The following is a 26,769-nucleotide window of genomic DNA, read 5'->3' as shown; positions in this document are numbered from 1 at the left end:
ACAGGTCAAAATTACCCAGGAAGACATGGCGACAGAGCAGGCCCATTCCAGAGACTCAAACCAATTTTCCTTCCTTCCCCTTTCCGCTTTAGTGCAGTAGATTCTTTCGGGTCTTTTGCACAGGTAAAAGACCTCTCTCTATATAATTTCTTAATAACGGAGAGCCTTAGGTAGCAGATAGTAAAGTCAGGTGGGGGAAAAATAAATCCCCAAACCTGCACCATCAACAACAAAAACGACCTACTTTTCTGCGATCTGAAAACTGCAATGGTTTTAAGGTCAGAGCCCCGGGAGCGGCCGCCTGCCGTACCTCCCGGTGACCCGGGGTGGCCGGGCGACCGCGCAGGTCCCGCCCAGCGGCCTCGGGATGGGTTCGCGGGCTCCGGGGCTCGGCGGCCGCCGCCGCCAGATCAAAGTCAACGGTGAAACCCAAACCCCCCACAACAAAGGGGGCCAGCCGGCCCGGAAGGAGACGTTCGTGCGCTGGCCCTAAAGGGCGCCATCCGGACCTTTAGGTGGGCTGGGCGAGTTAACTGTGCGGCTGGGACAAGCGCGCAGGCGACCCTGCGGAGGAACCGCCCGCCCGGCGCGCGCCCCCCGGCCCATCCTGGGGCGCGCGGCCGCCACCTTCCGGCCACGCGGCGGCCCCGCCTCCTCTGCCGACTTCCTCCCCGGGCGCGCGGCGGGACGGCGGCGGCGGCGGCGGGGACGAGCGCCGGCCTGCAGGTCGCGGACCCTGACCGGAGGGAGGGCGGGGGCAGCGGTACGGGTCCACGTGGCGCGGCTGGGGCGCAGGGAGTCCTGGGGACGCACCATCCCGGTTGGAGCCTCCGCTGGGCAAACACGCGCGGGGCCGCGGTATTCGGTCAGTTCAAGCCTCCAGGACGCTTTCTCTTTCGCGGGAGCCGAGAGCGCCCGGTGGTTCCGGGGGGACCTGAAAAGAGCAGTCATGTGTGCGTTGGGGGTGCGTGGTTCCGACCTGGGATCGGAATCGAGGGTGGCGGGAGAAGCATGGATTGTATCCCGGCGGGTGGCTCGTCCCTCCTGTACTTCTGCCCCTGGGTTTCGGGGCACCAGCGAACGTGAAACCAAACCGAGGAAAAAAATTCCTTTCTCCTTTTTCTCCTCTCCTTGCTAACCTACTGTTTAGCAAGCAGTTAACCGGGTCTCCAGCAGAGACTACGGAGACTGACTGTTAAACCAGGTGGTAAAGTTCCAGCCAACATCGCTTCGTATTAGGAGGGTTTACAGGCTTCTCAGAATTTGGGCAATGTAATCAGTGGGTAACAGTGGTGCCCAGTGCCAGCTTGTTGGCTGCGCCCCAGTCTGGGCCCCGCCACCGTGCGGGATAGCCTAAACTTCACAGGAGATCCTGACACCCAGCTGCCGGGAAATCTCCCCTTTAGCCCAGGTGTCCAGGCTTTCTCAAGACTTCTCACTGAGAGCCATCTGGGTCTTGTGTGGCCCTCCTTCCTTGCCCTTGTTTCCTCTCCTTTGAAAGGACACCTTCCTTCCTGGGAGTTTTAAGTCCCTTCAGGGCCACTCCCTGAAGAGAGACCGCTTGCACCTGCTGGGTAGCCCAGTGTTACTGAGATCTTGCCTTAGTACTCTTGTCACACTTCATAGCTTCTTCTCATTTGGTTCATTACTCGGTATAGATAACTTCTGTCCCATCTGGGGAAAGGAAAGGCACAAATGAATATCACAGTTGGGACAGCTCCAAGTGGAATCCAGCCAGCATGGATGGATAATCATGTGATGTGATCTCAGGCGAGCCACCTAAGTTCTCGTAAGAGGAATGTTAGTTACTTTAGCTCAGAATGAAGCTTGGGTGAGATGCTATGTATCATTTTTCACCGTGTCTGAAATATATTAGATGGTCAATCAGGGTTCCCTTTCCCCTCCCTCCTGTGCTGGCTCCATTTGATGGGGGAGATGTAAAGGATGAGAGTGATTTGTAGGGCAGGCATGCGTAGTAAATCCTATGAGAAAGCAGTGACTAGATGTAATATCTGGGAATAGCCTTACAGGCTGAACCCAAACTTCTGAAATAGGAACTTAATTTCTTAATTTTTTTTTTTTCTTAAGACCAGAGATCGCCTGGGATTCAGATGCTGTCATTTCTGATTGATAAATGTACATTGAAATTGTCTGACTTTGTCGATCCAAAGTTGAAATGTGCTTGGGTTAAGCTGGAAAGCAGATTGACCAAAATGTGTTTCTCGACCGCTGTTCTGTTGTGTTTTTTTTTCTAGACTCAGCATGAGCAAAGTGCCCTGCAAAAAACGTGATGACTATTTGGAGTGGCCTGAGTATTTCATGGCAGTGGCCTTCCTGTCAGCACAGAGGAGCAAAGATCCAAATTCCCAGGTAGGTGAGTTTTACAGGAGAATGTTTGGGAATTCATTCAGTTTTACAGTCTGAATGTTTCACAAGCAGACACAGAGGTTCCCACACATCAGCCAATTATACAAGCAAGAGACTCTGTGGACACCCGCCCGCTTACGGAAGCGGAGAAAACCTGCTGTTTTTCATGCTGCACTCCTGAGTGCTCACATTTTCCTGTGAGAGAATAAATTGTCACATGCCATCATTCACTGCCTCTTATACCCAGAGACACAGAGCTCTTAGCACATCCAGAAGCTGCCTGCCGTTTGGGAGCTCCATAGGCCTCTGGTCTCTCATACTGCCTCTCTGGTGACAGGCCAGCCCTCCTTCAAAGTCACTGAGCCTTTGGGTGTGTTTCCCTGTAGGTCGGAGCCTGCATCGTGAATGCAGAAAATAAGATTGTGGGCATCGGGTACAATGGAATGCCCAATGGGTGCAGTGATGACCTCTTGCCTTGGAGGAGGACAGCAGAGAACATCCTGGACACCAAATACCCTTACGGTAGGGCATTGTTTGTGTTCCGTTCCACCTATCGGCCTAGCCTGGATGAGTGCTTAAATGTGACGGATGGTCAGGAAGCGTCATTTCCTGTTCACTTATCAACAACTGGAAAGAAGCAGCATCCTATTGAACTACCCCAATTTCCCGCCTCCCTCTCCTTAAATCCAAAGAAAGCCAGTGAGCAGAAGCATGGCAGTGGTTCCACAAGCAGTCCTGTTTTACTGCTGGCAGGCTTCTCTGCAGAGTGCCACAGCCCCTGGGGAGGCGGCTGTGAAATGGACACAGTGGCTCTGCCATTTGTTTCTTGGCCACTTGGAAGCAGAGCCAGCTAACCACGTACTGGCCAGGGCTTTGCTCTGATGAGAAGCAGGGTTCATTTCCACCTCCCAGGGGAATCTGGCTCAGGCCGATCTCTGGGATGCGGAGCACGCACTGTGAGCTGGACGTCACAGGGGTGGATGGCACAGTGGCCTCCTCCTGTTCCCTGGGCTCTGCAGTCCCAGGTGACCGGCGGTCAGACCGCAAGCCACAGGCATGGAACCGAGGACCTTTGGCCTGGCCATCTCTGGTTTCCATCTTTAAGTTAGGGAAGGATGCTGGATGCTGTTTTCTCTCTGAGCCCCAGGGAGTCTCACCTCAGAGATTATCTGGGAGGGACCAGCCAAGCCTCACCTTTCTTTTAATTCCCTGAAGAATATGCAACTACTGCCATAAAAAGATGGCGTAGGCTGGCTGCTGCTTTTTCTTAATGTTGGGACCTGTGTTTATGTCTGGAGCTGAACAGCCAGCCTCTGTCGGCAGTAAAGTGGATGAAGGCCATCCAGATGGGAAAGGCTTGCCTTCAGGAAATGAGGCTCAGGCACAATGGGAGTCTTTTCTGTTTCGTTGGCTCTTCCCTGGTAGGTTTTCCTTGAGAATACTTAGCCTAATTTATATATTTTTACTAATGTTCCTGGACCTTAATCATGTTAAATAAGCCCCATAAATTTCTTTTTAAGCTGCTTCAGGGCCACTGCTTCATTTTTGAAAGAAAAAGAAAAACCATGCCTGGAGGTGGAGAAGAATTGAGGAATGAGATTGGGGAGAACTACAAAGCACTCAGGGCTTTCAGGGAATAAAACACAGTTTAGTGATTAAGGGGATTTCATAGTCAGGTTAGCCCATTTAATTCCCCCCACCTCCCGGAGGAGGAGGAAGAATGGGATTCTGGGGTAAAGGGCAAAAATGTCTTCTCAGGCCCAGCTTTATAGCTGAGTAGAGGATGGGAAAGATGTGGTGACATGTTTTAGAAACATTTTGTCATCAGGTTTTGATTCTGTACAGTTGCAACAATAAGGAAGAAAGGAAGTGATTCCTTGTGTGTAGGCACATGAAAAGGTGATTTTTCACAGGACATTCAAGGTCAGGTATAAAAATTGCAAAAATGAAAGGGTCGCTGTGTTCAAGGTCCACACGGCATTGTGTGGGTACCCCAACCCTTACTCACCAGGTCAGGACAGATAGCTCTGGCTCCAGAGCTTCCTGGTGGAGCACTGAGGCTATTACCGAAAGATGCCGGTGGTCAAATTGGCATAGAGGGGCCTTCACTGGTTAGTGAGTGGCTCTCCCGGGGGGACCCATGCCTTCTTCAATCTTCGTGAGCCTCAGGCACATTTCTGGCAGTGACCTAGAAGCCCAAGGCTTTGCAGCACATTTACAGTCCCCGGGCTTCTCACTTCCAGAACCTCTTGAGTGGCTGATTGTGTTTGTTCTGAGACATTTGCCTTTGGTCCAAGTTGGACCTTTCAGAGCTCCTTTCCAGAAGGAATTAAAAAAAACCCACACAGGCATTTGTCCAGCTTCACTGATTGTATTTTATTGAATGGTTGCCGGGTTTCAGGGCACTGGTTGTCTGTCTGCATTATTTTTTACTACCCATGTGATACCTCTAGATTTTCAAAGCTCTTTGCCCCTTACTTATCAATTATTCATTTTGCATGTAGCTGGGTTAGAATGCAGACAGTTTTTTTTCATGAGAGTGAGCTTGTAATTTGATGTACCATAAAAGTCGTAGAAGGTATTAAATGGTTTTTAAAAGGCATTTAGTATCACTACTGTCATAATACATGTAAAGATGGGCTTTAAGTCTAAGTAGCTATGACTCACTGCACACTGTCTTGTCTTTTGAAAGGATTTTGGGCCATAGAGGATAAATGTTTAGGTAGCTTTGGATGTAAAAGGAATGTTTGGTGATTATTTATTTATTTGAGATAGGAACTATTACTAAACCCATTTTTTCTTTTTAAAAAAAATTTATTATAGTTGATTTACAGTGTCCTGTCAATTTCTGCTGTACAGCAAAATGACTCAGTCATACATGTGTAAAAGTGATGATGTCTTAGAGTTCCCATCGTGGCTCAGTGGTTAAAGAATCCGACCAGTAACCATGAGGTTGCGGGTTTGATCCCTGGCCTTGCTCAGTGGGTTAAGGATCCAGCATTGCTGTGAGCTGTGGTGTAGGTCGCAGACTTGGCTTGGATCCCAAGTTGCTGTGGCTCTGGCATAGGCCAGTGGCTGCAGCTCCAATTCAACCCCTAGCCTGGGAACCTCCATATGCTTCGGGAGCAGCCCTAGAAAAGACCAAAAAAAAAAAAAAAAAAGTGATGATGTCTGGACTTGGGTGGGTGGGCTTAATTAACCCTTTCCTTCCTCACTGACAGTAATGGTGGCTGGGCTGTTATCTCAGGAAGGGTAGATGATGTGTTCATCCCTCTCAAGGAGCTTTAGAAATTATTTAGAGTTCTAGATCACTGATTTCCTAATTCTTCTGCATATATGTGGACCCTCTTTTAAATGCCGAAAAAAACCAAAAAACTTTCCAGCTCCCTATATAATGCTAGTTAAACTATTAGTATCTTTTTTCTTTAAACTGAAGTATAATTGACCTATAAAATTACATTATTTGAAGGTATACAACATGATACCTTCGTGTATATATATGAAGGCACCTTCATATATATATATACACACATATATATAAAGTACCTTCATATCTATATTTTCATATATAAATATTCATATTACCAAAGAAATTTTTTTTCTTGTGATGAGGACTTTCAGGATCTACTCTCTTGGCAACTTTCAAATATGCAATACCGTCACCATACTGCACATCACGTCCCCAGGACTTACTCATTTTATAATTGAAAGTTTGTACCTTTGACCCCCTTTACTGTTTCTTCCATCCCCCGCCCCTACCTCCCACCTCTGGCAATCACCTATCTTTTCTGTACCTGTGAGTTTGTTTTTGTTTAGGAGATTTCACATATAAGATCATACCTTTTATTAATATTTGGAGCATATGGAAGTTCCCAGGCTAGGGGTTGAAATGGAGCTGCAGCTGCGAGCCTATGCCACAGCCACAGCCATGCCAAATCCAAGCTGCATCTGCAGCCTAGCTACAGTGCACGGCAACACTGGATCCTTAACCCACTGAGCGAGGCCAGGGATTGGACTAGTATTCTCATACTATTCAGGTTCTTAACCTGCTGAGCCACAGCAGGAACTCCAGTATCTTTTGAGTAAGAAAATTCACAATGGTAAAAAGTTACTTGATATCAGGAATATTTTGCATTAATCTGAACTTTGTTAAACATTTGTGTGTGTTTGGAAGAGTGTATGTAAGTGCTGGATGTGATGTTTGCCAGTCTGTGGACTCTCCTTGTCCCCCGGGCAGAACCTCAGTGGTGCTTTGGGGTTCTGTGCCCACGGGTCTAAGCTGCCTGCGAGTGGGAACATGAAGGTCCAGAAACGTTAAGTACCTAGTACAGTGCCACACAGGCAGGTGACATCTAATTCCTAGGCCAGTGCCCTGTGCTTCCTATGGGGAAGCACAAGAATTCAGCTTTTCTGAAATAGGTAGATCATAGTAGAGTGGCCCACCCATTTTCTTCTTCTCACTATGCACTGGAGCAAACAGAGACTTCCACCAAATGACCCCCAGGAGTGGCCTGCAGCCTGCACCTAGGATCAAGCAGAAAGCCCTTTGCACCTGACTCGCTTTAACATTTCTCTGAAGGGGAGCTTGGGAATTGTGTAAGTTTGCATTTGCTAGTAACATATACATCTTAATTCTCCTTATTAATTCTGTAAGTTTGGAAGCCGTTAGTCTTGATTGACACTTTGTGGAAAGGAGATAAACACAGACTACGTGTAACAGACTAGGAAGATGGAGCTTTTTCTGGGCTGTGTCTCTGGAGAAGCATTTTTAAAGGGTGTTTTTGTTCTTCGAGGCTTAGGATCAAAACTTCATGAAACTATTTGATTATAATGTGGTATTAATATGGAAAATGAAGAGTCCCCCTGCCAAAGAAACTGCTTTTTATCTCATCCTTTTCCTGAAAAATCCAAAAGATAGTATGATGTCAGTAACAGTAAGTGGCAGGAAGAAGTCAGCGTTATTATAGTGACATCTTTTCACATGAATGACAGTGAAAAACCCGGGAAGCAGCAGATTTATCTAATTTACCATGTAAAAAACTTTGGAAGACTTTAATTTTTATGAGGGGGGTGGTTGCTAAACCCAGGGTGAAGTATTCGGCTGTCATTTTCTGTTCCTTTCTCTTTGTGGAATTCATCAGAGTGAAGTGCATGTTAATCAAAATACCAATTTTATAAAATGGAGGCGAAATACTCATGCTAATTCAGAGAGCACCCTTTCGTTGCGTTTCAGTGGCCAATTGTGATGACATAGTTTACAGACCAGAGTGTTGGAATAGAATCTCCTTCTGTCTTACTCAGGAGGATCGTTAATCCTTGTGTTCTTAGCAGTGCTCCCCAGGTCCATCAGGCTTGCATGCGTTTTCCTGCTGTGCAGGTTCCCACTGGGGAAGGGATTTGTGGGGAGCACACCTACCTCTCTGCTTGGCCTTCTCTTCCATCTCAGACAGTCGGGAAGCCAGGATTGCCTTGCCTGTTGCATCCTAGAAGGGAACATAATCTTGATCTCCCAAGAGGTGGCTTAGCCCTACCCTCTGATGCACCAGGCAGCAATGGACATGTGGGGCTTTGCAAGCGTCCATTCATATTTCTGCAGGAAAACTCTAAAAAGACATGATGCTGGGATGGAAAACGCTGGAATTAATTAAGGCGCGAAACAGTTTTGCCAGTGTGTGGCAGTGCTTCTTTAAATTTTATATTTAAATGTAATCTTTATTTTTCAGGTTTAGCATATTGTTAAGCATGCATAGATGTCATTTTGGTGATTACTTAGCCATTTACCTTACCCCCTGAACACTGACATTTTCCTGACTGCCATGCATGTGATGTATTTCTTTGGCATCCAAAAGGTTAGTCTTGAGAAACTAATTTATCAAGAAGTTAGGAGGCTGATCCTTCTTAAGCTGTGACTTCCTCGCAACTTGTAAGAGCTTCTTAGTAATTAAGATCAAATTCATTCCCTCAGCCAGTTGAAATTGAATGCCCTCTGGTTTTGTTAGGCAGATCCATAGATTTGATGACTCACTGTTGCTTTTCCTGCAGAATTCTAATTTCTCCGATGTCACCTCAGCATCCCTCCCCTGCCCAGCCATCCAGTAGCTGTGGCCTGACGGTGAGTCTAATTAGGGACCTTTATACAAAATAACTAATGTAATAAGTGGAAGACCTTTGAGCAAGTTCACGGTAAAGAAATAAAATAGATTGTTTTTATGAAAAGAATGGCAAACTCATGTTCCCTGTGGTATTTTATAAACAGGGAAATACAACAGCCTGTATATGAGGCTCTCTCTGAGAAATAACCAGTTCAACATGTGTATTTAATTGTTTATGAACAGTCTTCAGAAAAGGAGTTCCCTGGTGGCTGAGCAGGTAAAGGACCTGGCCTTGTCACTGCTGTGGCTCAGATCAGCTGTGGTGCGGGTTCGATCCCTGACCCTGAAACTTCCACATGCCATGGGTGCAACCAAAAAAAAAAAAAAAAAGAAGAAAGAAAAGAGCAAATCACGATTTTGTTCATTTATTTGATTTTTATCTATGGGTTTTTTGTTTGTTTTTGTTTTGTTTTGTTTTTTGCTTTTTAGGGCCGCTCCTTTGGCACATGAAAGTTCCCAGGCTAAGGGTTGAATCACAGCTGCTCAGCCAGCCTACACCACAGCCACAGCAACATGGGATCTGAGTTGCATCTGTGACCTACACCATAGCTCACGGCAATGCCAGACCCGTGACCCACTGGGCAAGGCCAGGGATCGAACTCACATCCTCATGGATACTAGTCAGATTCATTTCTCCTGTGCCACAACAGAGGAACTCTTCTTTAATCTCTAGGTTCAAGACTATTTGTAGAGCTAGAGATTACTGTTTCACATGAATGTCTCCAAAGGATAGCTAGTAACAATACCTCCCTGTTCTAAAGAGCAGATGTAGGAAAAGCTCAAATGCTCATGTATGGAATCAAACCTACCCAGGAAAATACACATTGGTCTTCATTTATAAAGAGTTAGTTTACCTCATGGAAGTTTATAATAAAACTTAAAATACTTCAAGGTTAGTGATTTCCAAACTCATGACCAGGAAGTGGCCTGAAGTTTATCTTTTACACAGTCTTTCTAAACAAAAGGTTTGTTGAGAGGTTAAGAGCCCCAATAAAATTTCAGGGCCACGTTCAACCTATTTTAAGTTATCTTAAGTATGTGAGCTCATTAATTATCTGAATCATAAATATAACTTCTTTGAATCTTTACATTTGATGAATCTTCATTAGAAACTCTGGGCTACATGCACTGTAGTTACAAGGAGCACTTGACACTGACGAGCTTCTGGAGTCTTGATTCTGTTGATCTATTCTGTGTCAGATATGCTGATGTTGACTGGTATTTTCTGAAATCGGCCTGAATTATTAACAATTTATTTTTATTAGGGTATAGTTGATTTACAGTTTTGTGCCAATTTCTGCTGAACAGCGAAGTGACCCAGGCGTACATATATAGACACATTCTTTTTCTTATATTATCTTCCATCGTATTCTATTCCAAGAGACTGGATATAGTTCCCTGTGCTGTACAGTAGAACCTCATTGCTTATCCATTCTAAATGTCATAGTTTGCATCTACAAACCCCCAACTCCCCATCCATCCCACTTCCTTCCACTTTCCCCCTTGGCAACCACACATCTGTTCTGTATGTCTGTGAGTCTGTTTCTATTTTGTAGATAGGTTCATTTGTGCCATATTTTAGATTCTACATGTAAGTGATATCATATGGTACTTGTCTTTCTTTTTCTGACTTACTTCACTTTGTATGAGTACGGTTTTATTTTATTTTGATTTTTTTATCAAGACTATCTTTCATAAGCTTTGTTAATACCAGTATTAAAGTAGAATATATGTAAAACATATATAGAGTGTGGATAGATAGATAGATAGTTTGCTTCCAGAAAAATGCAATAAAATCTGGCTCCTAGAGATTTTTGCAAATATTTGTATATTTTTATTAACTTTTAATTCTTAAGGCTTTTGTTTTAAATTTGGTTGGGACTGTACAAGCCTGTAACATGCACGTTAGCTAAGAAATGCCCCACAGTGTCTAAAACCACAATTATCAGGTTCAAGTGCGAGAATTCTGGACTGACCATCCTGAGCCTGGGTTCCAGATGTGGTGTACGTAAACTCAGGGATTGTGGGGTTGTTAGATACACAACTTGACACTTAACTTCTCAATATCCTTGTGGAATAAAGCGTCACTGAGGACTCCTCCAGCTGTAAAATTCTCGGGAAAAATCAGACAATAGAGCTTTGATTGTATTTGATTAGGGTGCTGTTTCTCTGTTTAGCGGGTCTTAGGGGAGCTCTGGAGGGATCCTGGGTGAAAGCTGCTGTAAACAGCTGCTGGCAGCAGCGACACAGGGAATACGCTTGTGTGTGTGTGGACAGATTGATAGAGAGAAACAGACTTCATTCCCTCCCTCCTTCCAGAGATTCAGATCCCGCCCGGTTCCGAGACAAATAAACCGGATGGAGACGGCACACACAGGCAGGAGGGGCGGCTGGAGAGTGGGTGACCCCACAGATGTGGATGAAGAATGGTTGGAGGGCAGAGATGAAGAAAAAGACCCCCTGTGAAGTACAAGAAAATATATGAGCAGAGGAGGCACGCTTATACCTCTGGGGAGGCAAGAAGTTATTCCAAGACCAAATAGAAAGAAAGGGCTTGAGCAATCCTTTTGTGGATCGTTCAGTCCACGTGGTGATGTTTATTGAAACATGGTCCTCACCTGGCATCAGGAAGTCCTGTGATAAACGGAGAATATTGGTGCCTACAGGGCAGGTGGAGTGTGAGGAAGTGCCCATCTGCCCCCTGCTCACGCCGGCTGACGCCCAGGTCCTCGCCAATTAGTGGAGGTGTAAATTTTATCTCTGTGCTTCTTCCACATGATAGATGCCACAGTAAATTTAAAATATTGAGTATGATCACCAAGCATGAATTTTTAAGTTCTACAATTAAAAGACTTTGTTCAAAATGCCATTAATTTTGAGTTTAGGTGGAAAAGGGAAGCAGAATTCCTCATTGTCGTTTTCCCTTCTGCATGTGAGTAATAGGGACTGAAATAAGTATTCTTCTGGGTATTCTTGTACCAGTTTGAGTGGTCTGTTGTTGGTGAGTTCTTGAAGCATCATGCTTCCTTCTTAAAAATTATAACTACATTTTATAATACATCATATTTTTCAGAGGACGTTCACCTGTCGTCATTCATTTGCTCAGCATATGCTTAGAGGGCATGTATTATATGTATGTATTCTATGCCAGGCGCTCTACAGCAGTAAATAATGTACATGGTCTCAATTTTCAAGGAGCTTGCAGACTAATAGTGGAGAAAGTGAACATGAATGGAATAAACAGGTGCTATTGAATAGTCCTTTCTAGGAAGTGACGGTTACACAGAGATCTGAAGGGTTCCCTAGGCCCCATTGGATGAAGAGGGGGTGCTGGGTGTCTGGGGACAGGAGGAGCATCCTGCTGAGAGAGATGCTAGGACAAAGGCCCTCAGGATGAAGGCCCTGGAACACTCTGTGCCAGGGAGAGAGTTTGGAGAGCGTTCCGTTTCCCTCCTGCTTCAGCACCTCTTAAGCATCAAACGTATTCTTACGTGAACAGCTAGAAGGACAGTGGACACAGCTTGGCCACCAATGAAGCACAGAGTTTCCACTTCCTCCTCATTCTAATCTGATTGTGTGCCCTTAGCATGTGGGGAAGCAAGGTAATTAGAGTTCCGGGGACTTTATTATCAATAATGGAAACACCACGACCAGACATCTCTTTAGCCCTAAGCACTGCCATTGGGGCTAGGTGGCTCCCCTGGGTTCCCAGAGTGGCCGCCAGCAGCCTTAGGAAGAGGCGGACAGGGGACAGGGACCAGAGCAGGGAGAGAGGGAGGAAAAAGGTCTGTCCTGCTGTCCCCCAAGCCGAGCAGCCTGGGCTACCTGGTCTCAGGGTGGGCAGCTGGGCAGGAGAAGTCAGGGGGCACCGACATTTACCAAGTCCGTCTTTGGCGCTGTTTTGGTGGCGAGTCTTGGAGGCAGGTCTCTTTCCCGCTCTTTTATAGGTGGGAGGCTGAGGCATCACCAGGTGCAGGAGGGAGAGGTGGAGTCTGTGAGGAGGAGGCAGAGCTGCGGAGGCGTTGTTCCAGGAGTGGCCTGGGCCCAGGCACCTAGAGGACTTGGTGGTCTTTGAATTTTAAGAGAGCTCATCCCCTAGATCCCACATCCAGCCAGAATTCCTCAGTGCTGTCATTTTCTTGCTGCAGAGACCTCCTCTCAGAGCCCAGGGTGGTAATAAAACAGATGCCCAAAGATCCCTTTTCCAGGGACAAGGCTGGATCCTCTGCACTATCACTATCACCTGCTTTTATGTTCACTCACAAACCTGCTGCAATAACAAACATCCCTCCACTGGAACCATGTGCCCTTTAATGTCAGAAGGTAGTGGCTCTCAGTTACTTTATCCTGTGAACAGAAAGGCCACTGACTGTGCCTCGGGCGGGGCTGGCGCGGACGATCCAACACATCTGATTCTAAGCACATGGGATGGAATGGTTGGGGGTGCGGCCAGTGGAGCCGAAGCTCTGTCACCTGTCTCCTCTACTCTGGATCCCGCCTCCCACAGGTCTTCATGGTAGCCAGGCCCAGCTAGGGCAGAGGCTGTCTGTTCTTTGAAAATAAGCCCAGTTCTTACTTGGTAACTTCAGCCTCATTGGCAGCATTCTCTCTGTTCACAGAGTTTTTTCCTTATGCACTCTTCATTATAACCCCGTGAGTTAGGAAGGGAAGGTATTATTATTCCTGTTCATAGTTGAGTGAGGCTGGGACTTGAACCTTTGTATAGGCAAATCCCAGGGTTTAGAATCCTTTTGTTCGGAAAGCCATCTATAATCCAAATACATTTTTCTGTAGAAACAGTATTGCCTGCAGATTCATCTCCTGTCTACCAACAAACAGTGCACTTAACCCTTGCTTCCTGGATTTTCGCATCTCCCATGGCCCTTCTTCTGTAGGGCCTGTGGCCTCAACTGGGTCCTCTGATTTGTCCATGCTGGGCGTCTCCTGCCCGGTGGGGCCTGGGCTCTGGAGGGCCTGGACCCGCCTGTTCCTGCAGCCCTTTGCCCAGCCCTGCGAGTGCTCAGCACACAACCAATACTTGGTGCTACAGTTTTGAACCACTTTTTCTCCCTAGTGCAGCCGGGTACCAAGGGATGCTTAGGGGCGAGGGAGGCAGGGCAGAGTTCTGTCTGGGAAGCCAGGAGAGGGCAGCAGGCCTTGGAGCACTCAGGGTGGTCCCAGGGCAAGATTGAGCAGAGGGGTGGGGAGTGGGTGGGTTGGCCGAGCCTGTGTTGTTGGTGTTGTCTCAGAGAACTGATGCAGCCATCCGTTTCTAAGTTGGTTCTCCCTCTCTCTTGCTCAATTTAATTTTTTTTTTTTTTTTTTGGTCTTTTTATGGTCGCACCCATGGCACATGGAAGTTTCCAGGCTAGGGGTCAAATCAGAGTTGCAGCCACCGGCCTAACGCCACAGCCGTAGCAGAGACATATCCTTAACCCCCTGAGCAAGTCCAGGGATCCACATCCTCATAGATACTAGTCGGGTTCACAACGTGCTGAGCCACAGTGGGAACTCCTGCCCACCTTAATCTTGAATCCTTTGAAAGCTAAGAATCCCATCACTCCTGTACAAATAGGAAAGCTTCACGGAGGGCGGATAAGGTAGAAGAGTGATATTGTTTGGGGCCAAATTCCAGCAACATTTGTTTTGGATTTGGGGGGCAGCTGTGATAAGGAACACTTTATAACTTTTGTGGGGGTGCTGGGTGGGGCGGGAGGTTGGGGGAGATGATATTTGGAGGCTTCTCTACTATTAAATAATTGACTTGAAGGATAGGTGCTTTGGAGGCTGGCAGTGATAGATGAGGCCATGTCAGGATATCTTTCAATAATTAAGAAATAAGTAGTTGAAATTCGATTTTAACTCCTGAAGCAGTGAAGCAGTTCCTGAAATGGACCTGTTAGAGGAGGGGATGCCTGCCCCACCCCTCAGTAGACGCCTCCACTAGGCATCTGAAGGGTGTCCAGGGCAGGGGTGCCTGAGCCCTCCCATACCTGTGTGACTCCAGAAGGAAAAACTCTTGGACCCTGATTTCAAGAAGTAACGACAGGGAGTTACCACTGTGGCTCAGCAGAAATGAATCTGACTGTTATCCATGAAGACACAGGTTCAATCCCTGTTCTCGCTCAGTAGGTTAAGGATCCGGCGTTGTTGTGAACTGTGGTGTAGATTACAGCCACGGCACAGATCTCCTGTTGCTGTGGCTGTGGTGTAGGCCAGCAGCTACAGCTCTGATTTGACCCCTAGCCTGGGAACCTCCATATGCTGCAAGGGTGTGGCCCTAAAAAGACAAAAAAAAAAAGAAGTAATGACAGAAAAGCTTTGACATCAGAATAGAAGCGGAATATATTGTAAAAACCAACATTAAGTTTTTATTTATTTGTTTATTTTTTGCTTTTTAGGACCACACATGCCACAGCAACCCGGGATTCAAGCTGTGGCTGCGATCTATACCACAGTCTCAGCAACACCAGATCCTTAATCCACTGAGCGAGGTCAGGGATCAAACCCGCATCCTCATGGATACTAGTCAGGTTCTTAATCTGCTGAGCCAAAACTGAAACTCCATAACATTGAGCTATTTTTTAAATGCATGAGTCAGCCTTGGACTTGGGTGCCTTGTTTTGTGTCAGTTGTTCATTGCAGGGTGAATCTTCTCACCTTTTCATGGCCATAAGCACACTCTTCTTGGCTCCTGAGTCCTGGCAGGGAACTGAACTGTCATTGCTTTGAACGTGGGTGGCCGAAGGGCCCTGAGCAACAGTCCGGGGTACAGGAGCGCTCCCCAAGGATACCGAGGCTCAATACTCAAGCCTGGCGAGTGTTGGCCGCAGGCAGGCAGGTCAGGCTCAGTGCAGCGGGTGCTCTGCGTCTGGACCTTTCAGCTGTCCCTAACACGGCTGCCTTACCTGGCTGCCCGCTTTCCAGGTCAGGCACGGCGGACTCGCCTCAGGTCCGAGGAAGTCATTTTCTTCAAGTAAATCCTGTGCTACTGAAAATGAGAAATTTTAAATAACCTGGAGACTTTTTTAACTGGAAGTGAAACTTAATTTTCCTGACGCCACATTTTATCCAGTCCCAGAATTTCCCATCATGTCCTGGTAGCCGCATGACAATCAGTTTAGGGTAGAATCACGTTACTAAATTACTCATGCAAGAGTTCCCGCTGTGGTACAACGAGATCGGCAGTGTCTTGGGAGCGCTGGGACACAGGTTCGATCCCTGCCTGGCTCAGTGGGTTAAGGATGCGGCGTTGCTACAGCTGCAGCTTAGGTCGGTCGCAGCTACAGCTTGAATCTGATCCCTGGCCTGGGAACTCCATATGCTGTGGGGAGGCCAAAAAAGAAAAAATGGTTTGTGCAGCAATAAGCAATTGTTTAGCATTATTCCAAGGTTTTTTTTCTTTTTTTTTTTTTAAACCTGTTTAAGTAACCTTAATAATGCTACTGTCTAAAATAGATGTTGTATTAGTCTTACATCAAACGAGATGAAAGTTAAATCTATAAAATGTTAAATCTCTTAAATCTAACCAAGGACCGACTATATCCTGTTAATTTGTCAAACTTCTAGAGAAACGCCTACAAGAGACAGTAAGGATTAATCAAGCCCTAGTAAGAGGGAATTTGAAAAATACAGTTTTCTAATTATACAGTCTCTTCTCAGTGGGCCAAGGTTAATGCAGTTCTGAATTCTGACAGTTAGTAATAGAAAAGAGAGAGAGAGAAAAAGACCAAAGCATGTGAATTGTCTTATAATTACCTGAAAGAGAGATTCCCCTTCTAGCAATCAAGAACTTTATAAGCATGAATCTGATCTCTTCTGCATTTGATGCTTTTCCTTTAAACAATGTTGAGAATCGTTGAAGTGTTTTGTGTCACTTTTTGTGCTTAACAAATATACGTGTAGTATTTGAAGACTTCTTTTGCGTATTGCTCAGCCGTAGATGAGTAATTCCTGGAAAGTAGTTGGAAAATTCATCTTCTTGTGTGTGTGAATGAGTTGAGCTATCTTTTGAAGTACTTCTTAGCCACTGTGTACCTTTGGATTTCTTGGTCCTGGTTCCTGTTACGAATATAAAAACTAAGCTCATCTAGAGGTCACTAGCAGAATCATCCGCCCTGGTTGATTTTTGCGCTCAGGCTTGTTTGTAGCTCTTGCTGTAGCTATTTCACAGTATAAAAACACTAGCGCTCAGAAAAGATAAGTGTATTCTTTCATACAGTGCCATCAAATATCTGTGACTTGTTTATCATAGTGAAGAAGAGGCCTGCGGAGAAACTGGGAAATTGGGGTTGGAAATGTATGTTGCAGGGTTTTACAGGTAGACCTACTCTCTGAGAGTCTATGGAAGAGTGAATTCTTCTTCTTCTTTTTTTTTTTTTTTTTTTTTTTTTTTTGTCTTTTTGTCCTTTTTAGGGCCGCACCTGCAGCATATGGAGGTTTCCAGGCTAGGGGGTCTAATCGGAGCTGTAGCCACCGGCCTGCGCCAGAGCCACAGTAATGTGGGATCTGAGCCATGTCTGTAACCTACACCACAGCTCACGGCAATGCTGGATCCTTAACCCACTGATCGAGGCCAGGGATCGAACCCGCAACCTCATGGTTCCTACTTGGATTTGTTTCTGCTGCGCCACAACAGGAACTCCTGAAAGGGTGCATTCTTAAAGTCCAGGACTGTGGGAGGAAAATCAAAGAGCAGGATTGAACCTTGGGAAATACCCAGAAAGGCCAGAGCAGGACAGGGTCCCATAGAGAAGTGGTCTGGTAATGCTGAGAGGTTGGAGTAGGAGGAGGTCATGAGTCAAGGGTCCAGAGATTGCAGCCAGAAGGGGACTGGGCATAGGTAACATCCAGGCTGCCTGGCGGGGTGTGGGCACTACCTCCTATTAGCTCACAGAGAGGGATATACACATTTCTCCCCAACAGCATCTCTCCCAAGCAGCATCTCTCTCAACCACGGTCACACTGGGACCTTAGAATCAGCCCTGGGGGAGTATTTCCACCACAGAAACCAGCAGATGCCATGAACTAGGACAACCTGGGGCCCGAGGCCTGACTGAGTGGTGCCTCCTGGATGGTTTTGGAGGAAATTGAGGGTCAGAGCCATGTTGCTGGAGCTCTTGGAGCTAAGAGGTTAGCTGGGCCAGAAACATGAAGCCTTTCAGACTTCAGTGTCCGGACAGGCAGCACAGGGGGTCGGAAGGTGGGCGGGACCAGGCTCAGTGTCGGCTGCTTCCTGGGGTTGGGTTTCCCCTTCAAACCTCAGGTTCAGCCTTGGGGAACAGGCGTGAAGTGGGGGTTCAGGGGCTGGGATGGATGTTGCCATGTTTGAAGTTTGAAGGGTGTGGGGGTGAGCAGGAGCAATGAAGTGTGGATGGGACGCTTCACTTCTGTTTTTGTTGTTGTCTGGTTTTGAACCAGACTGGTTGTGACCTGTTCCTTTTACAGTGTGTCACATGTGCCTGACACCCAGCTGCTCTAGATACCCAGTAGACCCCTTGTTTAACAAGGACCTTTATATTTTTGGTCTTGTGATTTTGAGATTCGGAGAAAGAAGTCTGCTTATAGTCCTGTGTATTATTTCTATAAACCACCCTTTATACAGGGGTGTTGAATGCCGCCCAAGAGATGCTGTTTCATACGATCATTTCCATTAATGAATCCAGACATAAAATGTTAAAATGTGCCCCAAATTGCCTGGAATGAACTAGAGGATGATAGTTGCAGCAATGTGACAGTTTGTAGAGATTCTACAGAAGACCGCATCACTGTTTCCTAACAGATTCAGAAGCTGTGGTTCTGAATATTAATACCAGCACCATCGAGAAATGGTTATTAGGTGGGAAAGCATATACTTGATATTTGAATTTAAGAGGACTCTGTATTTCCCTATATCACCATCAGTAATTGGAATCTGCATTTCCTCCTTTATTCATTCAATAAATATTTAACACCCATTATGTTCACAGCGTAGCATTAGGCTCTAGGGGGCTTAGACTGAACCTGGAAGACTGGGCTGTGCCCTCAAGGGGGAGATAAAAGAAACAATTACATCTAATTGTTCCTAACCTGAGCACGGTTAATCCCATCTTGGGAACATCTGGGTCACCAGGGAAGGAAATGGGGGGTAAGGGACCCCTCCGAGGCCAGTGCCCTGACAGTCCCTAAGTGCCCTCCCACCCACTGGGCCCTGTGGGGTTTACAGGACTGTTCCAGGGAGCCAGGCTCAGACCCTTTCACAGCCAGCAGGGATTGTTCTCTGACAGGCTGTGATCTGACTAAGCCTGATTTTTTTTTTTCCTTTAGATTTTTCTTAACAATGCCAGAGACAGCTCACTTCTACACTCGATTAAATCGAGTTATTCGTAGGCTAAGATGAACACTCCCCAGCATCTCCTGAGAGGCCCCAGGTCAGCTTTCCACCTGCAGCACTGCAGAGCCGCTCTGGGACCCATAGCCCCCAAAACCAGGAGACCCGGGGAAGCAGGTGGCCCAGGGTCTGTATACTGTCTGAGCCAGCTAGATTCACTGAGTGAGCATCCTGTTAAAACAAACAAGAACCATGAGTTTAAGCCATTCTTCTTTTTATTTATTTATATATTTGTCTTTTTAGGGCCACACCTGAGGCATGTGGAAGTTCCCAGGCTAGGGGTTGAATTGGAACTGTAGCCACAGCAATGCCAGATCTGAGCCGTGTCTGTGACCTACATCACAGCTCAAGGCAACGCCGGATCCTTAACCCACTGAGCAAGGCCAGGGATTGAACCCGCAACCTCATGGTTCCTAGTCAGATTCGTTAACCACTGCGGCACAGCGGGAACTCCTAGATTCATTTCTGATGAGCCACAATGGGAACTCCTAGGCCACTCCTCTTTTAAGGCCTTGTTGACTGAAAGAAAAATGCAGAACATAAGAGCAGTGAGTTGAGTTCCTGATGTGGCTCAGTGGTAATGAACTAGACTAGTATCCATGAGGATTTAGGTTCGATCCCAGGTCTCACTCGGTGGGTTAAGGAGTTGCTGTGAGCTGTGGTGTAGGTCGCACACTCAGCTCAGATTCTTTTTTTTTTTCTTCAAAGCCCAAGAGCTAGTTTATCAGAATCTGGTGGGGGAGATCCCAGAGCTATATATATATATATATATATATATATATATATTTTTTTTTTTTTTCCCCACTGTACAGCAAGGGGATCAGGTTATCCTTACATGTATGCATTACAATTACATTTTTCCCCCCACCCTTTGTTCTGTTGCAACATGAGTATCTAGACAAAGTTCTCAATGCTATTCAGCAGGATCTCCTTGTAAATCTATTCTAAGTTGTGTCTGATAAGCCCAAGCTCCCGATCCCTCCCACTCCCTTCAGCTCAGATTCTAAGTCGCTGTGGCTGTGGCTGTGGCTGACAGCTGTAGCTCCGATTCGACTCCTCCTAGCCTAGAAACTTCCATAAGTCTCTGGTGTGGCTGTAAAAACAAAACAAAACCAAAAAACGGCAGCTGTGAGTTGAGTTTTATTCAGGGTCTTACTGAGGTACAGCCCTGGTGATGGCCCCTCAGAGAGCTCTGAGGAACAGCTCCGAAGAGGAGGGGAGAGAGAAGCCAGCATGTACAGGATCTTGGCTCAGGAAATTGTGCCATTATCAGCTCTCATCTTGGCGTAAAGTTACTGCCAGTCACAAGGAACAGACACCTCAGTTAATGAATTTAGTGCTTTACTAAGTATGGGAAGATGCAAGAATCCAGGTTCATAAAAATATTTTCTTGAAATGTTTATCTCGTTTTTCCTGAAATAGCCGTCTCACCGTCTAAGGGCCTGTTCTGCCTCTTTTCCCAGAGCACAGAGTGCCTCATCCTGTTCTTCATCCTGAATTCCTCTCAGGGGTTGGTCGGTCAGCAGTGCCTAATTACTTGACCTTGTAGAACAGAATGGTGGGCAACATTCTTTGTTTTACAGCCTCACCCCTCCTGGAAGAAGGTACTGGGGGTAAAGGGTTGATGAGTTGGAGAGGGAGGGGGAGACCCTCGAAGGCCCCCACACTTATCATTAGCAGTTGTGTATGATTTGGACCACGGCCAGACGGTAATTCATTCAGCAAACATTTTCCTGACCCTCGTGTGCGTAGTCCCCTTGCAGACACGAGAGGGTCCTATAAGGCAGTGTTTCCTCAACGTGTCTGCAGGTCAGAGTCACGTGGGAGAATCTCTTAAATAGTCCAGAGCCCAGGCCACTTTCCAGACCGTCTCAGTCTCCAGGTGTGGGCACAGCTATGGGTGTTGTGGAAACCCCCTGGGGGACTCCAGCAGGCAGATGAGTTTGCGCATCACTGCCACAAGGAGACTGGTTTGAGATAAGGCACCCAGCCACTTAAACAGTGAGAGTAGAAAGCAGTACAGCAACCTCACAAAGCAGGTGGGGGATTCCAGGGTCAATCAGAGCGGTGAATACTGCTGGCTCCCTCAAAGGAGCGCCCTGCGGATAAGGGGCTGGAAACACCTAGCTGCATAGCCTGGGGGAGATGGGTGGGCTTTAGCAGGTGCCAGAGAGGAGAGGAGGGAACCTCCTTAACCTTGAATTCAGGCGAGCCTGGGGACGACCTTGGATCATTGGTGGAACGGGCCACTGTAGCAAGAATCTTGACTTTCCATTGTCATTAAGTGGATTGGATAATTTTCATCCGGAGGACAAACTACTAGTTGTCCTCGGGCGTTTTGCTTGGGTGTATGTGGGCTGAGAATGACAAGGTGCGTCAGATCCCTAGGGATGGAAATGCTCAGCTTCACTTCATGATTCTTTTGCTCTTAAAATTGCTCTTTGCCCTCCTAACTGCCACAGTAAATAGCCCCACCTGTGCATATCAACACACAAATGAGCTGTTTTATGCTGCCAGTTCCACACCCCAGGGTCTTGTGGAGCAGTGAGCTATTGCTCTGCTTGGAGTGGGTGAAGACACTTGACCTTGGTCCCTCCTGGCCCCTCGAGGTGCTAACAGACACAGGGCTGCTGCACTCAACGGTTTGGCTGCTCATCCTGTCCGACCACATGGTCCTCATTTCTCGGTTCTTTGCATTTCTAATCAATTTTTTAACAATTGAGTCTATTGTCTGTGTTATTTGAGAGAGGGCACAGAAGATGCCTCATCCCTATTAGCAAATTCTTCATGAGCTGCAGTCTGAGTTTTTCTTTCTTTCTCTTTCCAACCCACCAGTGTGCCACGCCGAGCTGAATGCCATCATGAACAAAAACTCGGCGGACGTGAAAGGCTGTACCATGTATGTCGCCTTGTTCCCGTGTAATGAATGTGCTAAGCTCATCATCCAGGCAGGTAGGACCCGGGCCGTTTCCATTTGTCACATTTGCATTGCTACCTGCTCACTGCAGATGTGTTTGATCTTAAATTGTGATTGTTTAGATCTAAATTAATTGCACTATCAGCTCTGCAAGATATTTCCATGTTTTGTTTTTGAATGGTGCCAGGTATTCTAAGACTAATTGCATCCTCTGTGATTCTTAGCATGTTTTTAATTTGGTTTGCAACTTCTTAAACTGCAAGCTGCCAAAAACAACACAGGCATTGCATATAATTACTGTCAATTTACTATTCTCTGACATATTGTGCATAGATTAGGGGGAGGGAGAGAAATGAACTTCTGTCAGAAACAAGGTCAGCTGGGAGGCTGTATATGAAATTTTAATTTGTATCTAATATCTGGTAGATATTTGAGGACCTAAACATCTCTTTGCATATAAATGTCACAAGACTCAAATGGTACAACTTTACATTTTCCTTGCGTTACGGTTACCATAAATCTACACCCTTGTGTTTGGACTAATTCACCATTCTCAGACTGTCACATCTAAGACTCAGCTACCCTTTAGCTCCATAAAACTCTCAGCTTGAGATTTAAAGACGTAACATGTTAGCCAGATGTGTGGCTTAGCAGGGCTGTTTGTCACAAGCCTGTGGATCTCTGAGCAGAAGAGGTCTGTCGGGATCAGGGTCAAGGGCCTCCGTTAAGGAACATCGTGGGCTTCCTCACTGGTACTGCCCCATCCTTCAGGACTTCTCCTCACCATCCTTAAGCAGAGACGCGGCAGCGGGCATGTGTGGGGATCAGCTTCCCGTGGTCCCCTCCGAGGCTGGTGGAGGAGCAGGGTGGAGTGTCAAGTGCCCTCAAGTGAGCCCCGCTTGGTGAGACAGGGAAGGAAAACAGATCCACCCTCTGTCGAGCTGGCTGCACGCGGTCTGTAGAGCTGTTCTTGGAAGCGCAATGGACCTGATCTCTGATTTTGCCAGTATTTTCCCTAACCCCATTAGCCTCTTGAGTTAGGAGTCATTGCCTTGTGCAAAAAGAATATTTGACTGCCATCAGTAAAGAAAATTTGTTAATCGGATCAAGGCTTGACTATTTGACATGTTTTCCCTTTGCGTGTACTTTTTAAAAAGTCCGTAAAAGACTGGAGGGCAGATTAAATGTAATCCATCCACTGCTGTATTTGAAAGCAGCAGATGCATGTTTGGGTAACTGGACGTCGGGGTGTTCTCTTGCACACTCAGGAAAGGTGCTTAATCAAACACCACCAGGGCTTCTGTCCTTAGGTCTGTTGCACTCTCTCGATGGCCTATAATGAGGTTTCTTCCATTGTTGCCTTTTAAGGGATAAAAGAAGTTATTTTCATGTCTGATAAATACCACGATAGCAATGAGACAACAGCGGCGAGGCTCATGTTTGAAATGGCCGGGGTTTCCTTCAGGTACGTGGGAAGCCCTTGGGGGAGAAGGTGGTGTGAAGACTTGATGAAGAAGTACATTTGACCTTGTCTGACATCTCATGTCTCCTTGTGATGCCTGACTTCCCCACGTGGAAGCATCTTTTTAAACTTGAGGTGCTAAGATTCGGAAGATACTCTAAGCATAGATATTTTTGTTTCTTTTTTTTTTTTCTAGGGCTGCGCCTGTGGCATATGGAAGTTCCCAGGCTAGGGGTCTAATGAGAACTGCAACCACTGGCCTACACCACAGCCACAGCAACGCCAGATCCAAGCCATGTCTGCAAGCTGCACCACAGCTCACAGCAATAACTGGATCCTTAACTCACTGAGCGAGGCCGGGGATTGAACCCACATCCTCAGGGAGGCAACTTAAGGTCCTTAACCCACTGAGCCACAGTAGGAAATCCAGAGAGATTTTAAAATTTACTAGTTGGAGTTCTCATCGTGGCGCAGTGGTTAACGAATCTGACTAGGAGCCATGAGGTTGCGGGTTCGGTCCCTGGCCTTGCTCAGTGGGTTAACGATCCGGCGTTGCCGTGAGCTGTGGTGTAGGTTGCAGACACGGCTCAGATCCCGAGTTGTTGTGGCTCTGGCGTAGGCCAGTGGCTACAGCTCCAATTCGACCCCTAGCCTGGGAACCTCCCATATGCCGTGGGAGCGGCCCAAAGAAATAGCAAAAAGACAAAAAAAATAAAATAAAATTTACTAGTTAACATTAAACCCTTGTAAATTTTTCAGATGTAACAACTCTGACATAAAAAATTCAGGGTGAAAGTAACCTGCCAGGTTGAAACATGGGAATTCTTTCAACAGCAATAGTTTAAATTGAGATTTGGAGTCACTAGGATTTATATGCTTGTCTTTGCAAGGCAGGGATTGGGAGGTATGAGTTACTTGTGATTAAGTTCAACCACCTTTGGTTCCTGGTGGAAACTTCTATTGAGACTGAAAACTTTCTTTTTTTTTTTTTTTTTTTTCTTTTTAGGGCCAAACCCACGACACATGGAGGTTCCCAGGCTAGGAGGCTAATCGGAGCTGTAGCCACGGGCCTACACCACAGCCACAGCAACACCAAATCCCAGCCACATCTGCAACCCACACCACAGCTCATGGCAACGCCAGATCCTTAACCCACTGAGCGAGCGAGGCCAGGGACCGAACCCGAAACCTCATGGTTCCTAGTTGGATTCGTTTCCACTGCTCCATGACGGGAACTCCCGAGACTGAAAACTTTCCAAGTTCCTTCATGGTATCTGTGGGCAGCAGTTGGGGTCCTTATAATTGGTAACATACCTCACCCCTTGGAGTCTTCTAGGGTTGTAGGTTATCTGTAATGAATCTCTTGAACTGTTGTTCCTTATGAGACACAAATTATTTGCATAATACTAACAAGATATTGACTGTTGACTGGTTGGTTTTTTTTTTTAAAGACTATATTTAATTCCCTAGTATGTCCTTTTTAACTGTTTGAGAAGGTACATTAGTGAGTTAAAAAATATCATGGGTTTATTTTACTTCTGCATTAGCAGAACATGATTTTAAAAATGACTCCTCACGACAGCTGATTGGCTTTTGCTGTGCACAAGAGCAGAAGAAAATTTACTCTTTTTTTGTTTTAGAGCAATTCCAAGTTGGCTGCAGACATTTCCTAGACAGTAAGACAAATCTGGTGAGAAAACTAGTCATTGATGTCATGTTGTGCAGCTAACTTATTAGAACTCCTGTGACTCCCTGGTAATTCATGAACTCAGCTAGCTGTAGAACACACAAACCAGGCCACCCCATGCGTCCTTGTTTTTGTCTTAGTCATTCCTGGCCGGTGTCAGTGTGTCTCTCCGTGTGTTGCCCTCTAATTGGCTCTTATGAGAGAAAAAATATCAAGTGAATCCCAGGGAACCTCCTCCCCACCCCACCCCACAGAAGATGTTAAGTGAAGCCAAAGTAAACAAATTGCTTAAACTACTCACTGGATAATATCTTGATGTGGTTTGTTTCTTGTGTTTAGGAAATTCACACCAAAGTGCAGCCAGATTGTCATTGACTTTGATTCAATTAACAGCAGAGCGAGTGAGACACTCCAGTGAGTGACACGTCATTGCATCTCCAGATCGGGATTATCCTCTTCTAAGAAGCTCTAATGCCTTTCATCTGGAAGTTATACAGAACTTTTTAATAGCCAGGGCAGCACACGTCCACATCTGAAGAACATAAGACCTCCAATCTTCCCGACTCTCTCCCGTCACCTAGAATCAGCATCTGTTGAAATTACTGATCGAGGGTTTCAAAGAAAGGAGCTGTGGATGACCTGTCTCGAAGGTTTGGAGCGGGCGCCTTCCCTCCTGTCCCCTGGTTTGCTGGGATACTTGTGGCTCTGCAGAAGGGCGTCAGCTGTGTGTCGTGCACTGCGTTTCACAGCTGCTCTTCAACACTCCCTGTGCTGGAAGGACTGATGAATCATTGCAGTTGTGTTCCTAGCTGGATGAGCAGACACCCCAGTCCAAACATCTGGCTCAAGTGAAGCATAACGTGTGATGCCTTTGGGAGAAAAAAGGGATCCATAAGGCATTAGCATTTAAGCATTTGCTTTAGGGAGTTGAGGGAACCAACACCCAACCACCTGAAACACCTGGATGGGGGGGGCCACATCTGTCCCGACAGACAATGAGCATAACTGAGCCTGCGATTCTTTCTCCACTTCTGTTGACCTGCTACCCACAGGGTAGTGGCACGGTATCCCTCTGGGTCTGGAGACCTCCATTGTTTTATTTTTTGGCTGCCCCTGTGGCATGCGGAAGTTTTTGGGCCAGAGATTGAATCCATGCCACAGCAGTGACCTGAGCCCCCAGCAGTGACAACACCGGACTGCTGACTCACTGAGCCACCAGGGAACTCCCAGACCCCTGTTCTTCTCATCTTTGGTTTGTTGGTGGCACAGACCTGTTACATTAGTTTTTCTGGATAATGAGTAGTTCCCAGAGGAGGCAGCCTGTCTCCTGGTGTCACCCCAGGACCATGTCCTTCCATGGAGCGGGTGGTATGGGTAGGGGCTGAGCACGCACCTGCTGTTCCACTGACCAGTAGTGCAGTAGTGTTCATTTTCAAGGCTGCTCTAGCCTATCCTAAAGTGAAACGGGAGAGAGCTCAACCCATCTCCAGGCGTTTCTTCCAGATCTGTGTGTGATGGGAGCTTGCTTGTCCTCCTGGCCCCCTGCCGTCCTCAACACAAATCTCACCCTCCTAATCACTGCAATTTGGGGAATGGGTAGCCGGGCACCTTGTCTTTAATCTCATTTAGTTTTTATTAGACGTGCTCAGTACTTTTGTTGAGAAAATGGTTTCTTTATCCTAAAGATTATGACTGTTTAAAGTGCTCTTACATTTTTATGAGTTTTTATTTTGTCTCTGAGGTTTTGTACTCCATGTTCTGGGGTATTCGTAATTTGGCTCCTGACCACAGTTATTAAAATCTTATTAAAATCCA

General features: G+C 46.4%; 1 protein-coding gene across 25 annotated transcripts; it reads left to right on the top strand.

Annotated features, from left to right (window-relative positions):
- Positions 1 to 26,769, top strand: DCTD (dCMP deaminase). 25 transcript variants are annotated; one of them, XR_014830439.1, is made up of 7 exons: positions 662 to 953; positions 2,256 to 2,370; positions 2,754 to 2,889; positions 8,410 to 8,479; positions 21,724 to 21,840; positions 23,174 to 23,270; positions 25,294 to 26,769. XR_014830439.1 is itself a non-coding variant. In XM_021075124.2 (6 exons), the coding sequence occupies exons 2-6, from the start codon at positions 2,263 to 2,265 to the stop codon at positions 25,370 to 25,372; spliced, it is 537 nt and encodes a 178-aa protein (XP_020930783.1). In that variant the 5' UTR covers positions 1 to 515; positions 2,256 to 2,262; the 3' UTR covers positions 25,373 to 26,769. The 25 variants fall into 25 exon arrangements, 15 of the variants coding, with proteins under 15 accessions (XP_020930783.1, XP_005671735.1, XP_005671737.1 ...); XR_014830433.1 differs by lacking the exons at positions 662 to 953; positions 8,410 to 8,479; positions 25,294 to 26,769 and adding exons at positions 1 to 515; positions 23,830 to 24,957 and having other exon boundaries at positions 23,174 to 23,575; XM_021075124.2 differs by lacking the exons at positions 662 to 953; positions 8,410 to 8,479 and adding an exon at positions 1 to 515.

Source organism: Sus scrofa, chromosome 15 (genome assembly GCF_054392235.1).
Source record: "Sus scrofa isolate SSC_HxYL_T2T_F1_AM1 chromosome 15, Sscrofa_HxYL_maternal_Yorkshire_Landrace_v2.0, whole genome shotgun sequence".
Classification (NCBI taxonomy): domain Eukaryota; kingdom Metazoa; phylum Chordata; class Mammalia; order Artiodactyla; family Suidae; genus Sus; species Sus scrofa.
The sequence above is the reverse complement of the archived record's forward strand: the minus strand, read 5'-3'. Positions and strand labels throughout refer to the sequence as shown.

Excerpts from the sequence above, each read along its gene's own strand:
- DCTD (XM_085001053.1), top strand. The coding sequence starts at position 2,263 with ATGAGCAAAGTGCCCTGCAAAAAACGTGATGACTATTTGGAGTGGCCT. Across the intron at positions 2,371-2,753 it reads GCAAAGATCCAAATTCCCAG|GTCGGAGCCTGCATCGTGAA; the intron begins GTAGGTGAGTTT and ends GTTTCCCTGTAG.